Consider the following 16,259-nt stretch of genomic DNA (forward strand, 5'->3'; position numbering starts at 1 on the left):
ACTCATACAGACCCTATTGGACAGAGTAGAACGACCCTCTCAGCTGCTAACTTGAAAGGTTTTTCACAGCATCTGATACAAATGTCATTGGCACATAAGAATGTGAACAGTCTCTTGAAGTTTGCCCCACTGATCATTTCCCAAAAATTATGAACAGACTATGCAAAGCTTTAAGACTTTCTGCTACTAGTACGTTCTGCTTCTTGCTCTCTAGGATGTCTGAAAATTGTAAATCCAGATTATTTTTGGGACAAAGACTTCAAAATAAACGTATCAGTAACAAAATTTAGATGAATGAGGGGCAGCATCTGAGAACATGCCTTTTTCACGCTGACATTTTTCATTTGTGAAGTACTTGCTCACTGACTAATAAATGAGGGGCAAGCTCACATTTTCTCTGCAATCTGAGACTTAGGTTGACAATTACCAGGCAAAGTAATCTCTAATGTCAACTTCAGGGCCCAACATCCTGACAGGTGCTCCTGACTATGGGCAGTGCTGTTCACCTTGCTCCTTCAAAGAACATCACAGCAAATAATGGTATCTCTAGAATTTAATACCTTAGGTAACTTAGTTTGACCCAAAGAAGTTACCCACATAAAAAAGGACAAAAAAAAAAAAAAAAGAAGACATATACAGTACATTAAACCAAAAACCAATCAAACCCATTACTGTTGAGTTGATTCTGACTCATAGCCACCCTATAGGACAGAGTAGAACTACCCAATAGGGTTTCCAAGGAGCAGCTGGTGGATTCAAACTGCTGACCTTTTGGTCACTAAAGCCTAAAGAATAGTTACTACATACATATTCTTATATATTTTACATAGTGTTATATATACTACTATACTTGGGTGGCATTAATCTATTTATTGTTTGTAGTGTTTAGTCCCTGGTGGAGCAGGTTAGCAGCTATGGCTGTTAACCAAAAACTCAGCAGTTGGAATCCACCAGCTGTTTCTTGAAACCCTATGGGGCAGCTCTGCTCTGTCCTATAGGGTCGCTATGAGTCGGAATTGACGGCAACAGGTTTGGTTTAGTTTGGTTTTAGTGTTTAGTCATTCACAGTTTGGAAATAAAGTTTGACAATATTTGCAATATAGTTAGGAAAAGTGATTTGTGACCCATTCTGAACTACGACAGAAAGGAAATAGAAAACCAGTACAACTGTAAGGGGAAAAATGGGTTTGGACCACTTCCTTCAGGCAGTATATGCCACAAAGCAGAGATGGGGAATAAAAGATAAGAATTTAATTACAATCAGCTCTTAGTTTTTCCAAACACATTTGCATTGTGATACAGTCTGTTTTTTTCTACCTCAAGTAATCTCAGCTACAAAAAAAAAAAATCAGTTTTGTCAATTACGATTTGCTTCTAAAGTTATTCTTTCAAATTTATATTCTTGAAAGGTGGTTAATAACAGGAAGTTCAAAGACAAAATATATAAAGTTCACAATGGCTAAAAAAAAAAAAAGAGCAAATTTCATTCTGTCCTTCAAGATTGTAAAATGAAAAGCTGAATATACACATTTTTAGTTCTCTGGCCTGTATTATTTAACAACATATCAAATAAACACATATTTAAATTACTAACTTACTACAAAGTAAAAATCAATGATTTCAAAATCCTGATTCAGCTCTGACATAAAGGTTCCATCAACAGGGAGTGTCTGAATCCTACATCCAATTTAATATGCACAATCACACACATATATTTATATAGGGTTGTTATGAGTCAGAATCAATGGCCATGGGTTTATTTATTTTTTTTAATTTGAACGTATAATTACGCATATATTTATTTGTAGTAAAATATGTTGGACTTTGTTGGAAATCCAAGTAGAGATCCTTCCTGGTGAATGAAGTCTCCGTGGGCCAATTCTTTTTTTAGCATAAAGAAAACACACTGTTGCAAAATCATGCTATTTGGAAATGATTCTTGAAATTGGCTGCACTAGTGTCACCACACAATTTCTTATCAAGCTAAATAAACATGGTTAATTCTGGCAGTTATCCAAATGGCACAGAGAAACATTCTGACTTGATTTTATCATGGCAAATTTATAGTTGCTTTCCTGGAGCAAATGTACACTTTTAGCATGACGCTGTATTTTGTATATATAGATTGGTAAATATAAAGCTGCTTTAGACTTCTTTTTTTAAGTAACCATTTCTGAATGTTTATTAAGGTTTTTAAAGTTTTAATTTCAAAAAGGGCCCAAGATATAAAATTGTATCTTAATTCCTTATCTCTACATTAGTTGTATGACTTCATATTCTTTGCTAATCAGCCGTGGTTAAATGTTTATACAGATCCCGTATAAATCATGTTTTGCACATTTTCACCATGAAATAACTAGAACGAAAACTACCAATTAGAGTTAAAAGGGCATGGTATTTTTTTGGACATTTAATTTTAGGGTTGGAGTATAGCAGTCTGGGTAGAAGAAGGAAAAAGAGTCACATGACATAAGGCTGGTCAGCTTGAACATGGTTTACAGTCAGGAATGCATTGATTTTATCTTTTCGGCATACGCAGGATAAGAAAAAAAATCAGAAATTATAAAAAAAAAAAAAGAGAAAGAAAGCAGAAACTTAAGTGCTGTTGCCTGTTTAAAAGGAGGGTAAGGAAACCCTGGTGGTGTAGTGGTTAAGCGCTGTGGCTGGTAACCAAAAGGTTGGCATTTCGAATCTACCAGGTGCTCCTTGGAAACTCTGTGGGGCAGTTTTACTCTGTCCTATAGGGTTGCTATGAGTCAGAATTGACTTGAAGGCAGCGGATTTGGTTTTTTTTTTTTTGGTTGTCACTGGAGTACTATGAGAAACACTGAAGCATATATCACAAAACACATTTCATGAATTTTTATAATACACCAGAAAGAACCCTGGTCTGGGACTGTGGGCTGTGTGACCTGGGGTAAGTCACTTAGCTTGTCTGTGTATCTGTCCCTTGATTAAATAATCGAGGGTCCAATCCAGCTGTAAAATGGATAGCCTTTCTTCCATGTTAAAAGAGAACTAGAAAGGGCAATTTATCAAAGATTTGAACATTTTCAAGGTACACAAACCAAGATAATGACAAACAATAGGTACTAAATCTGGGCTTTCATTATGTATAAACCTAGGATACCTACAGTGTTGAGGTAAACAGTTTTTTTGTTGTTTTTAAATCAGTTTTCTGAAAAGGAAACAAGCATTCTGAATGCAAACTTCTGCCTATGTTGCATGAATACAATAAAATAATCGTAAACACTAGGAAGCAAGAATTAAGTGAAAGCTAAAAACTGTATAAATTCTTTATTTTTTTTAAAAGAAGTAATTTCTGCACTTAAAGCTCAAATTTTCATAAAAACAAAGCCCATTTGAGGATCTTGAAGTCTGGTTGATGGGAGATATGGAGACATTTGGGCAAAGCTCTCTTTTTTTTAGTTCCTCAGCTATAAAATAGACCCATACTAAGTAACAAAGAAGATAACAGTGATTTAACAAAATCTGAGCTAAATTTACAAGGAAGCAAATTCCAGCTTTGGGCTTGCAGTTAGCTTTTTGTGGGAGTATCAAAAGCTTTAACTGGGCCTGAAACCACTGGCCAGGTATTATTTTGCAACATTAAGCCTCATGCCTTTCACTATTCCTCATTTCACATATTTAGGGTTCATATTCTAACCAGGGAAGGGTGCTGTATTGATGAGTTTCCTGGAGTGCTGGGCCACTTGCAAAGACAGGGAAGGGGGTGCAGAGCGAAAGGATGGTGTTGAGTTGTCATGTGGAGTTCCAGCTGAGTCCCTTTATTTTAAGGCAGGTGGGGTAAGGGAGAACGTGGAAGACAGAGTGTCCTGAAAAAGCGAGCTCACCTGTCATTTTTATTACATAATTACATGCTTGTCAGCTTACTAGCTTTGTGAGGGTGGAAGTAGTGTGTTATTCTTCTTTGCTATGAGTCAGAATCTACTCGACAGCAACGGGCTTGGCTTGGGCTTCTTTGCATGTCCAATGTTGAGCATGACACATGGCACCCAGTAGACATTTACTGTATATTTATAAAAGGCATGAATACACATGAATATATTAACTTGTTATATTCATATATTTTACATATGTATACATTAACATGTTAACTTTTCGTATATTTACAAAAAGTCTTAAATACAAGGCCCCCTTCTCCTGCAGGGTTCTGCTCTTCCACTAGTTTCTTTGTTCAGAAAATTAATTGGGTTAAGAAGTTCCTTATTTTAAAGCTTTGATGGCCCTCCCAGTTTTCCTCCTCAAACCCACCACACCTTGGGATGAATTACTTGGATCTAACAATCTGGACGCTATGAGTCGGAATTGACTCGATGGCACTGTGTTTTTTTTTTTTTTGGTTTTGAACAATCTGGAAACATGCCTGAATTTCTCTGTTCACCTAATGGTAATTTAGATTAGAGAAGAGGGCTGGCTGCAAAATGCAGCCCTCCTGGAGTTGGGGACCTTGGACTATTGAAAGCAGCATTAGGGGACTGCTAGACCAAGGAACCAGTTGCCATTAAGTCAACTACCACTCATGGTGACCCCATGTGTGTCCCCAGGTAGTGCAAATGGATAACACTCTTGGTTACTAACCAAAAGGTTGGAGGTTCAAGCCCATCCAAGAAAGGCCTTGGTGATCCACTTCTGAAAAATCAGCCATTGATAACTCTACTCTGACACTCGTGGGGTTGCCATGAGTAGGAGCTGACCAGACAGCAACTGCTTTTAGACCAAGGAAAGTGCATAAAGTGTTCAAGAGGAGATTATAAAGAATGAGAGTGGTTACCATTACAAAAAGTCTACTTTCCAAGTCAATCTAGAGGAAGCTGACAGAACAGCCACTCCAGCCTTTTATAATTTACTAAGATACACTATTCCAGTCTCATTAGCTGTGCTTCATGTGTTAAAGCCCAGTTCCTGCTTCTTGTGGTTGGGAGGAAGATGACAGAGAAGGAGAAAGGAAGAGAATGGAGACCATGTCCCATGAACTCCTCTTTTCTCCTGTCCTCTTTATTATCAGTATGCTCCAGTATCAGTATAGCTTTTATGAAATCTCTCACCTCGTAGAGTATTTAGAATATGTGGCCCTGCTCTTCATCACCACCCTCCATGACAAGTGTTTTTTTGACAACATGTTGTTAGTCTGTTTTAATGTGAGAGCTCGGCTAAGGTAGTCCAAACTTTGAACTCAGACTTTGAATCTAAAAGTCTATCATGGGTCCTCGTAAATTACCTACCCGCCTTCTTCTGAATACTTATGCCCAAATGCCAGGATGTCGGATGCCCGTCCGCTCCCATCACAGACAACAACAGGCACGGGAGGGGTGTCTCGAAGGTACTCCAGAACAATGGAGATCACATTGGGTCCTCCTTCCACAATGAGCGCCACCACTGGAACGCCTTGACCGATTCCTGTATTAAAAAAGGAAAAGAAAAGGAAAAAAAGAGAAAAGAACACAAAGCCAGCAAACCAAAGAAACAAAAAGAGAAACAAAAAGCACAAACTAAAATTACTGAGCACAGGGGAGGCAACAACATATGAAGGGATAAAATACTGAGGGAAAATTTACAGAAAATCCTTTAGCAGGATTTCCCCACTAGAGTCTGTTTGATGTTGCCCTCCCCCAACATTCCCAGGGCGGTGGGGCCAGTGGAGGGACTGATAACCATACTTTATAGGAGAGGACCTAGGTGAGGAGAGGAAGGAACTGGTCAATAGATAGAGCACTGGGCCGGGAGCCAAAAGATAGGAAGCTAAATGCAATCTTAAGCAAATTCTCGCAATCCAATGCTTCAGTTTCCCTACATGAAAAATGAGAAGTTAAAAATTCCCATCTACCTGAAATTATCAGAGTGATAAGAAAATGCCTGAAAATATCCTTATGAGTCAACTGTTAGCTGGCTTGTTGGTTTATTTATTTCTGACCAGAGATGATCAGCTCCATCATTGATTCTTAGCACAATAGTCATAATAAATTACCCCTGAGACATGCATCTGCTGTGTGCCATTATTGAGTCCTTCCCTACTGAGCAAGGTGCCAGGCACGTGATGGTGTTCAGTAAAGATTTGTTGAATTCAGTTGAACTGAAGAGTTTTTACCAACGTTTTCTAAAGTATTTAAGCAATTTATGTTGAACCGTAAGAAACTGCTGCTTCCAGGTAAAAACTGAGATTTCAGCACCTGCATATGGTACAACCTAACACATTGAAGGGAAGTATTAGAAACCAATGTCCACGAGAGACATGATGAGGAAGAAGTTAAATCCATTTTCAAGTGAATATGTCATCGTTGTTTACTGAATAACTTCCTTCTGCTTGATTTAGCATCACACACTATGTTCTCACCCCAGCTCCTCAGAATAGTTAGGGAATTAAGTCAGTACCATAAAAATGAGACTGTTTTGTAGGGCGTACAAAGCAGTTAACTAAAAAAAGAAATAATCAAAATACTGTAAATATGAACTAAAAAGCCCTTAGGAATCTCCTTCTCCTCCTCCCTATTTTGCTATGGTTTTATCTTGTATCAAGAAATTCTTTCCCAGTGAGAGAATAATAGCTTGTGGTTTGGCTTCTTGCACCATTTGTAAGAGATTTCATTTGATTTATGTGACCTGTTTCACTTTTAAAGTATAAGTACTTCAGTCTTCTAGGGTCTTATGTATTTTAACTCACTGTTTTGCATGCTTTGGTTTTCATCTTGAGCGACTGATGCAAATAGCTAGATACATGAAAATGGGTGCCATTTTGAATCTAGATTAAGAAAACAATATTGATTAAGGCAAGATGCCAAGATTTCTTCCTGTTCCCTAGAAGGAATTGGGAGAGAGAAGTGATCCGTGGTGCCATCAGAGTTTTCTGCGGATGGGGAGGTTTTGAGAATCACTCCTTCAAATCCACGAAGGGGGAAGTGGAAAAAGTCTTGCCACTCTCTTTTGATCCAGAAGCCCTTAGTGACTCAGACAATAGGCCTCTTTAAAGCTCTGCCTGGTTGTCTGTCAAAGAGCTACCTTCCTCCATTGCTGTTGATTACAAGGATTAAGCAGGTTCCTGTTGAAAAGCACTTTGAAGATTAAGGGCTAACTTGAAATGTGAATATAGCACACTTCCTTTGGAGAAGGATTTGCTGTTTTGCAATGCAGTCATCTAAAACACCCAACCCTCTGTTAATTTGTACTTTTATAGGCCTTGGAAAATAGTGTCTCTTTTCCAATGTTTAAAGTTATTTTCATGAAGCATTTTCCAAAGTACCATGCTATTTGCTTTTTTTTTTTTTCCCTTGGCTTTATCATATGTTTCCATATTGTTGACTTTATATCCAGGGACAATATATAATACCTTGTTTTATACTGAATTACATGTTTAGACTCATTCTAGGATCTTACAAGAGAAGGCTTTGCCAAATTCTGACTCTTGAGCACTGACTAATTCTGCGAGTAGGATCTTAACTCCAGCTCACACTAGCTGTGATCCCCTCAGTGTTTTCATGGAGGGAGATGTCCTAGAATAGGACCTTCTAGAATGTCTGGTGACCTCTGGTCTACAGGACAACAGGCAAGATGGCTGAGAAATCTCCCCTCCCCTTGAGAGGGTACATAGGTACAAAGGATTCATCTCCATAAGCTGTTTTGTTTGAGAGTAAGAAACTGGCTGTTTATTTCCTGCAAATATATTTCTCAACATATCAAACTGTAATGACCTCTAGAAATATAGAAGCATTTTCTGAATGATCAGATTTCCTATACCTGGAATGACACTGATTCTCAAGTAAGGTTACAAAAACAACTATATTAACTGAGAGCTAAATACTTACATAAAATATGTATCAGTTAAAATGATCAAAACAACTATATTTAACCTTGAGCTGAATATATATGTTTATATTTAATATGAGTATATATATAATGAGTATGTACCCACATGTGTATACATTCAGACAAGTCCAGTGCTAAATTTTATATGAAATGGATAAAGTATCATCTACTTTTTCATAAATAATATATACATATATATATATGACTTCAAATTCTCTCTCACTTCCTTCAGTGATAATACATGAAATAAAACAATAAAAGCCATTATAGACTAAAAGAAAAGCATTTTTGAGTTTCTTAGTTATAGGAGTTATACTTTGTATTAATTAAACTTACACACACACACACTGCCTTTGTCTATGAAAAAATAAAATCATATCAAATGATTAGTAAGGACCTAAAGTAGTGGTTCTTGGCTTTTTTTTTTTTTTGAGACTAGGATGTTAGGATACTTTTGTGAATCTTATGAAGTCTAGGGATCTTCTTTCCAGAAAAATAAAGGTACCTATGGATATTCCCAAAAATGTTTCTATGAAATTTCAAGGGGCTCATGGATTCCTGAACACTTTGTTCCCCAAAAAACCCACTCTCAATTAAGCACACTGGCATATTTGCAAAGAGCGTTGTTGTTATTAGGGGCCACAGGGTTGATTCCAACTCTGTGAAAGAGTAGAACTGCCCCATAGGGTTTTCTAGGCTGTCATCTTGAAGAGAGCAGATTGCCAGGTCTGTCTTCCTCAGAGTGGTTGGGTGGGTTTAAACGACCAACTTTTTTTTTCCTTTTTTAAATTTTTATTGTGCTTTAAGTGAAAGTTTACAAATCAAGTCAGTCTCTTATATAAAAATTTATATACACCTTGCTATGTACTCCTAAGCTACCAACCTTTTAATTGGCAGCCAAGCACTTAATCATTGCACCACCAGGGTTCCTTTCAAAGAGAGGCAGTTTATGTTATTTTCTGAAGCTCACTGAGGCCTAGCAGACAAGTTACCAGGGTGGGATTCCAAACAAAGCTCTGTGTCCAGGAGAATTATGTCATGTTATTACTTTCCAGGTATACTGATGGCTAAACTTTTCAGTATGAAGCACTGTCTACAGGATCTCTATTTTCTCTCCCTCACTCCCTTCCATGGTTTTTTTTTTTTCTAAATTACGTTTTAGAGATTCAAAACCAAAAACCAAACCCAGTGCTGTCGAGTCGGTTTCAACTCATAGCAACCCTATAGGACAGAGTAGAACTGCCCCACAGAGTTTCCGAGGAGCACCTGGCGGATTCAAACTGCTGACCTGTTGGTTAGCAGCCATAGCACTTAACCACTACGCAACTAGGTTTCCATTTTAGAGATAGGATATTAAAACATTCTCTAGAGAAAGTCACAAATCACATCCTGTAGTATAGGACTTTTAAGGCCAAAAAAAAAAAGGCTTTATGAGAAACCAAAGAACAATATGGTTTTATTAATGATATAAAGGAAATATTTTGGGAATCCACTGCATACACAGCTAGATTCTCAAGGCCCAGTGACATTTTCATTAAAAAAAAAAAAAAAAAAAGACCTTTGGAGAATATCCCAAATTTGTGCACTGCTCAGTTAAACCTATCGGCCATTCACAAAAGAAGTTGTTTAGACATTACGTTTAGAAATATGTAACCTCTATTATTCAAGAAAGAAAAATTCATTTTATCTAGATCCTTCAGGGACTTTGTGAACAGTTATCTTTTTGGCTTGGGGGAAAAGGTAAAAAATTAAAAAATAATTTTTTAATTTTTTACCATAACCAGGGACTTGCAGTAGTTTTCAGAGACTTCCATTAGGATTTAATTTTAGAGCAATGTAGAGTTGCTTTAAGCAGGAAGAGGCAGGATACTTGCTAAACTCTAGGTTTTGCAATTGCAGAACTGGAAGCATTATGTTGTTGTCAGGTGCCATCCAGTCGGTTCCGACTCATAGTGACCCTACGTACAACGGAACAAAACACTGCCGGCCCTGCGCCATTCTCACAACCATTGTTATGCTTGAGCCCACTGTTGCAGCCACTGTGTCAGTCCATCTAGTTAAGGATCTTCCTCTTTTTCACTGGCCCCTTGGGAACCCTATGGGGCAGTTCTACTCTGTCTTGTAGCATTGCTATAAATTGGAATTGACTCGACAGCAACAGGTTGGTTGGTTGGTTACTTTACCAAGCATTATGTCTTTCTCCAGGGACTGGCCTCTCCTGATAACATGTCCAAAGTATGTGAGATTTAAGTCTCACCATCCTCACTTCTAAGGAGCATCCTGGCTACTTCTTCCAAGACAAATAAACATTATAAAAAAAAAAAATTTGAGCTTGGGTAATGTATTTAGCAGATGCTTTCTAAAGGATTCCAGATAGAGCCAGGGCTTTCAAATTACATTAAAAAACACAGTGCCCTCGAGTCGGTTTCGACTCATAGCGACCCTATAGGACATACGGAGCCCCAATTAATTGTTCACTGCATAAGATAACCTCTTGGACATTTGTCACATTTTGTTCCTACTGCTTTGCAATTCAACCTGGGTTACCAATAAAGTGAAAAGCGTAGAAAACGGCTTAAACAAAGACTGGGTTGGGGGAGGTGGCAAGAAGAGAAAAATGTCTTAAAATTCCAAACTACCTTTTTTTTTAAATGCAGAAATCATGTCTCTTCTGAAATGATGCCATAATCTATAATCAGTTCAGGCACTCATAAACACATTTGGTGCATTTTAGGGAAATGCCTGAATAACGGAATTTTTGATCAAACTAAATTTAGTTTTATGTCCTCACCATATATAATCTAAAATGCTTATGAGTATAAGGAATAATTTACTTGCTGTTGGAAAACGGTCCGTATTTACATGGAGATGGAGCACAGATCAATTTTTAGCTAAGTTTTAAGGACCTTGGGCCCCAGATCACGTGATTATCATATTACAGTCCACTTAGAAATGGGTTTCACACTTTACTTGCTTGATGTCTGCCTGAAGATCTTGGACAATTTAAGACTGAGTCTGTCAGAAGAGGGTGGATATTTCTGCTTACCAGCTAAAGTCACATAGCAGTAACATGAACACAGTCATTTTACTGGCCCGGGCAGCCCTGGAATTATGTGATTCTTGATGATTTAAAAGTCTTTGTAGAAAATTCATGTGATTTGAAATTATTCATGTAGTGAGACATTATCAGTGTATTTTTTGTTACACAATTTTAAAGTTGCATAATTATAACTACAGTATACATAAAATAAAAGACTTGGGGACATCAGCAATTACTGTAGCAATTGAAAGAGAAGCAGTCAAGCTATTTGCCTAGTTTTAATGGTTACCAGCTTACTGCTTATTTAAGAGATAAGGGCTGAAGATTACACAATACCACTGCTTTCCACATATAGTTTCAGTTAGATTCTTGATGCCCTTAACTATTTTGCACATCTCTTTTGTGGTCTGGAAAGTATGGGATGGATTTGTGAAACCTATATAAAGCAGATAATCGGTTGTGCCTATATGACAACCTTCAGAACTGGCCCTACTTACTAAGGTTAAATTGCTTCTTATAACTAGGAAGACTCCCAGTTTTGAATACATGAATATTCAGATACAACTATAGAAATACTATTGTTTAGAAAGAGAACATGTTAACACACTGATTTATTATTTTTTTTAAAAGATGTAATTGGAAATCTTTGAGCTGCTAAGGCACAGAGTGAGTCCAAAAAAATACCTAGGGGTGACATAAGGAAAAACACATCTAATTTTAAGTAGCATATCTTCAGTCTTCAAGAGAAGCAGATGTTTTGCATACTGCCTTTACACTTTGGAGGTAGGATACACTGCCTATTCAAGGCAATAGAACTATAACGTGCCAGACATTACTTCGAAATGGGTAAGAAGCCCAAATATCTTTTAGTGAATCCTGTTGGTGTACCCAATTGATGAATGCCAAACCCAAATGCAAGCGAGTCCTGTGTGCCATTGTTGCTACAATTTTGTCACTATAATTCTGTACCTAAATTGATGCTTAGGAAACAGTCAAAATAAAACCACATGCAACAAGGTGATTCACTACTAGGCACTTCTGGTTATCTAGCACTTAGGGTTTAAATTATTTGAAAGATAACCGGGGCCTTTCTTTATGGGTAGACTTCCCAAAGCATATGTTTCCAGCCTACTTTAGGACTAGGAAGGGGTGAAAAGAATTTGAATTTGTCTTTTCACATTCCTAAATGTCTTTTCCTGCACTCACCAAGCATTACAGCAACTCCTTTACTTATATTTAACTCAATAGACCCCTCTCCATGGACAATCTTTCTATATTTAAAGCTAATACCAATATTCCAGAATAAATATACATCTATATTTTATCTCAGCATCTAAAACCTCAACAATTTTGGCTGGAGGTATGGAGTTGTCAAGACATGGACATATAGTCTTTGGATTAATGGGAAGGCCTCCCACAGACAGTGATAATAACTGAAAACTTGTGTGAGGATTTCTTATCCTGGGGACTGAAAATATAAAATGTATTGAATTAAAAAAAAATTAATATAGTGAAACTTTTTTCCCCTATTTATTTTCAATATTGTTGAACTAATTTATTTTGCATATTGTCAATTCTCCAGGTATTTTTCATAAGAATCCAGTATGAGGCCCTACCACCTGGCTTTCATTTTGGGGACTGTCTTTGTGCTTTGCTTTTCTGTCTAGCAATAAGAGAAAGTAGATTGCCAGGCTTTTCTTCTGAGGCACCTCTGGGTAGACTTGAACCTCTAACCTTTAGTCTAGCATCTAAGTACATAACTGTGTTAATACCACCCAGGGATATCTGTATGCTCCCTTCCTGGCAATGTGGATTCCAAGACTTAGGCTTGCCCTTGATTTCAGCAGACTTTCCTGGAAAGACACTTGCCTGGAAAGACACTTCCCAGCCCCACTACCATCTCTATCCTACGCTCTATAAGCCTTGGTCTGTCTCATGCTGTCAGACGAGGCTTTTCCTTGGACTTTTGGCTGCCATTCTAGAACTTGAGCTAAATTGGTCATGCCTTTGTTTTCAGTCTTTGATTCTCAGTTCCATGACTGCTTCTGTCTCCATTTGTCTGCTGGCTTCCTGGTGATTCCCACTTCCCCTGGGATAGGGCCCCTATTGGCTCTCATCCTGTATTATTGCAGGTTAGTTCACCTCCTGCTACTGCAAACCCTGACAGCATGGGTAGACTTCACCATTCTAATAAGATATTAGCTGGAACCATCTACATCCTAAAAAAAAAAAAAAAAAAAAGAGGGCAGAAATAGATCTTGATATATATTTATACCTTGATATTCTACACAGTATCTAACACCCAGATTAGGTACATAATTCATAGTGTTGTTTTGAGTAATAAATATTATTTATAAAGCACTTAGAGTCTGGCACTTAAGAACTGTACGGTTAAAGCAACACACATGTAAACATGCTCATTTATATCTATTAAGCCTAAAAACGTTTGTACTTTAAACATACAAATGATTCATGACTGTGAAGAAAACTGAATGCATCCTGTACTTTTAAACCAAAAATGTTCTGATAACAAAGCAATTTGAAAGATGCTTTCCCCAAAGTTTGAATATTCTTCACACACATCAAAAATATGCTAAGAAACCCAGATTCCTTTATCTGGTATCCAAAAGGCAAAAACTTTCTGCTTTTCAATTTTCTTGAAAACTGGTTTTGGGTGGCTGACCTTATGTATCACTCCCCAGATGCCTTCTACCAGGGGCCTCTCCTGAGCGTTTTAATCAGCTGGTTAACATGAGTCCTTTGAGTTGTGTGGGTTGGACAGAGATGTAAATGCCAAATCACAAAGCCCATCAACAGACTGCAAGTGAATTACATGCTTATAAACTCAGCTTTTGACATAATCAATGGAAAACAGTTATTCCCTTATGGCTAGGACTGCTTTGATTGAAATATTCTGCTATTAATGTCAATATATTACAAGGACATCCAAGCAGCATTCCCGGGAACCATTTCAATAGAATGTGAAGGGCCAATCCCATGGGCTGTAAGGCAAGTATTACTTTCACAAAAGAAAAGAGCCAGCATTATTTTCTTTGGGGCCATTGTTTGCAGACTGAATGTTTTAATGTAATTGATCTAAGCCCACAAGAAAACACTCCCAAACAAAGCTATAGTCTTCTCAGTCTCTGCTCTGTTCAAAGCCCACATCAAAAGGCAGACCTTGCCTTCTCAAATGTAAAGTCCTCAGAGTGTTCTAACTCATTTTACTTTATAATACTTTGCCCACAGCCCATATGGCTTCTTTGGTAGAACTAGTAAGCAGCCGAAAAGCCAGGGAAATTGTAGATTGAAACAACACTGAGAAACATAGGCCACGGTACGGGGCAGAGCTGGACAGGGAAGGTGGGTGGTAGGAGAGATGGAGATTTTGCTGATGGTACGTTATTACTTTGCCCTTCCAAATTATTCAGAAACAACAACAACAACAACTCTTTGCATCTGTTAATGAAGACTACAATTACTGCTCTCTGCTCCAAATATGGAAAAGTTCTGTTCTGTCTTTAAGAAATGCTCTTCTGGACCGTTTCTCTGTGATGAACTTTTACTCATCCTTCAGTTCCCAGGACCAAAGACAGTTCTCCTTCCCCTTCCCCACCTACTGCCACTGGGCAGATTAGCAATTCTCATTTGTGTATTTTGATAGTATTTATTTAACAAGTAAACCCCCAAACCAATAGTATTTAAAAAAGTTTGTTTATAAAGAAATTATCAGAGTACCTTACATACTTCTTTTGAAAAGTTTTACCTTATCAATTACATGTTTAGGCATCTATTTTCTCTATTAAAACCAAAAAACACCAAACCCGTTGCTGTTGAGTCGATTCTGACTCATAACGACCCTATAGAACAGAGTAGAACTGACCCATAGGGTTTCCAAGGAGCAGCTGGTGGATTCCAACTGCTGACCTTCTGGTCACTTAACCACTGTGCTACCAGGGCTCCATTCTCTCTGTTAGGTAGGTTTATTTTGATATTCCCAGTATATCATACCTACTCTACATTTAGTAAGTGCTCACTAAAATTTGGGGTCCAAAAGGAAGGCAGAATACTGAATTACCATCAAGCATATCCTGATCTTTCGTAGGTTAAATGACAATGTAATTACTTCCACAGAAATTTAAATGTTTTATGACAAAAGCAATTTTCCTTCAGTCAACTGGTCTGAGACCCAGGGTACTCAGATCTCATGAAATCAGAGTTGTGCTAAATGCCTAGTTTCTGGGCTCATCAGTTTTCCTGTGAGACTATGGAAATTGCTTCCTGACTGCTTTGCTTGCCTCCATAACAATCTTTCTGTAACAGCTAATTATCACTCATAAATACAGTCTTTGTAAAAATTGTTAGTGGGTTCCCATTGCTTATACAAAATGCCCAAACCCTTTAGCATGACATACTAGGCTCCCCACGTTCCTGACCCAAGCTTTATCTGCAGCTTCATTTCTTTCTAGAGTTTTCTGTTCACTCTGCTTGTTGATCTCACCAGACTATTTTCATGACCCTCTGTCTAGGATTATTTTTTCAGTTTTCCTTTAGCTATTCCTAATTTTCAGGGGAGAGTATCTTTTTCCATCCTGGCTTTGTGAAGAGGAATTTTTATAAGTATATCCTTGGACATTCTCTGCCTCTTTACCCATGTCATCCCTTGGTAAATTTGCTCTTTTTCCTCTTGCCTTCTGTCTGCCTGTGTGTGTCTGAGGTCTTCCCAGCTCCTTCAGGGGCCCTGCTTCTGAAGGGGTGTGGTGGGGCACAAAGGCGGAGTCTTACTCTGGGAGTGTATCTAATTTTGAGAGTCTGGGTGGTATAAATGGTTAATGTGCTCTGCTGCTAAATCAAAAAGTTAGAAGTTTGAGTCCATCCAGAAGCACCTTGGAAGAAAGGCCTGGGATCTACTTCAGAAAAACTAGCCATTGAAAACCCCATGGAGCAGTTCTACTCACATATGGGGTCATCATGAGTTGGAGCTGACTTGATGGCAACTGATGCTGGCATTACGGCCAACAGATTTAAAACCCTATCTGCCAACTTGCATGCCCCTTACAAAGTAATACAAATGATATTTTGGATTCCATCAAGAAATACTTTTATTTAATTTTCACAGCTTGGATGAGGAAGATGGCTACTATTTAGTGTAGACCCTCAAAGACCCCAACTCAATCTTCGAGGCCCAGTTCAAACGTTACCAATCTCCCAGGGCCCTTCCCAACTCTTTCAGGGAGAATTATTCATTCCTTTTTTTTTTTTTTGCAGTTCTACTGTTCATTTTTCACATAGTTTGGCAGTTATTTTATTCTTCCTTGGTTTAATTAAAGTTTCCTCCACTAACGCTAAGTTTCTGAGTTCCTTTTAGTCAACATTCTGGTTCCCATAGTGCCTCATG

General features: G+C 37.9%; 1 protein-coding gene across 10 annotated transcripts in view; it reads right to left on the reverse strand.

Annotated features, from left to right (window-relative positions):
• The window catches only part of TRPM3 (transient receptor potential cation channel subfamily M member 3), a 625,242-nt gene that overhangs the window by 247,292 nt on the left and 361,691 nt on the right, over positions 1 to 16,259 (reverse strand). For all 10 annotated transcript variants that reach the window (XM_049895512.1, XM_049895509.1, XM_049895508.1 and 7 more), the window contains one exon: positions 5,247 to 5,421. In XM_049895512.1, the coding sequence (XP_049751469.1) occupies positions 5,247 to 5,421 (175 nt within the window). The remainder of the gene's footprint in view (positions 1 to 5,246; positions 5,422 to 16,259) is intronic.

The sequence above is a fragment of the Elephas maximus genome, chromosome 9, assembly GCF_024166365.1.
Source record: "Elephas maximus indicus isolate mEleMax1 chromosome 9, mEleMax1 primary haplotype, whole genome shotgun sequence".
In the NCBI taxonomy this organism is placed as follows: Eukaryota; Metazoa; Chordata; class Mammalia; order Proboscidea; family Elephantidae; genus Elephas; species Elephas maximus.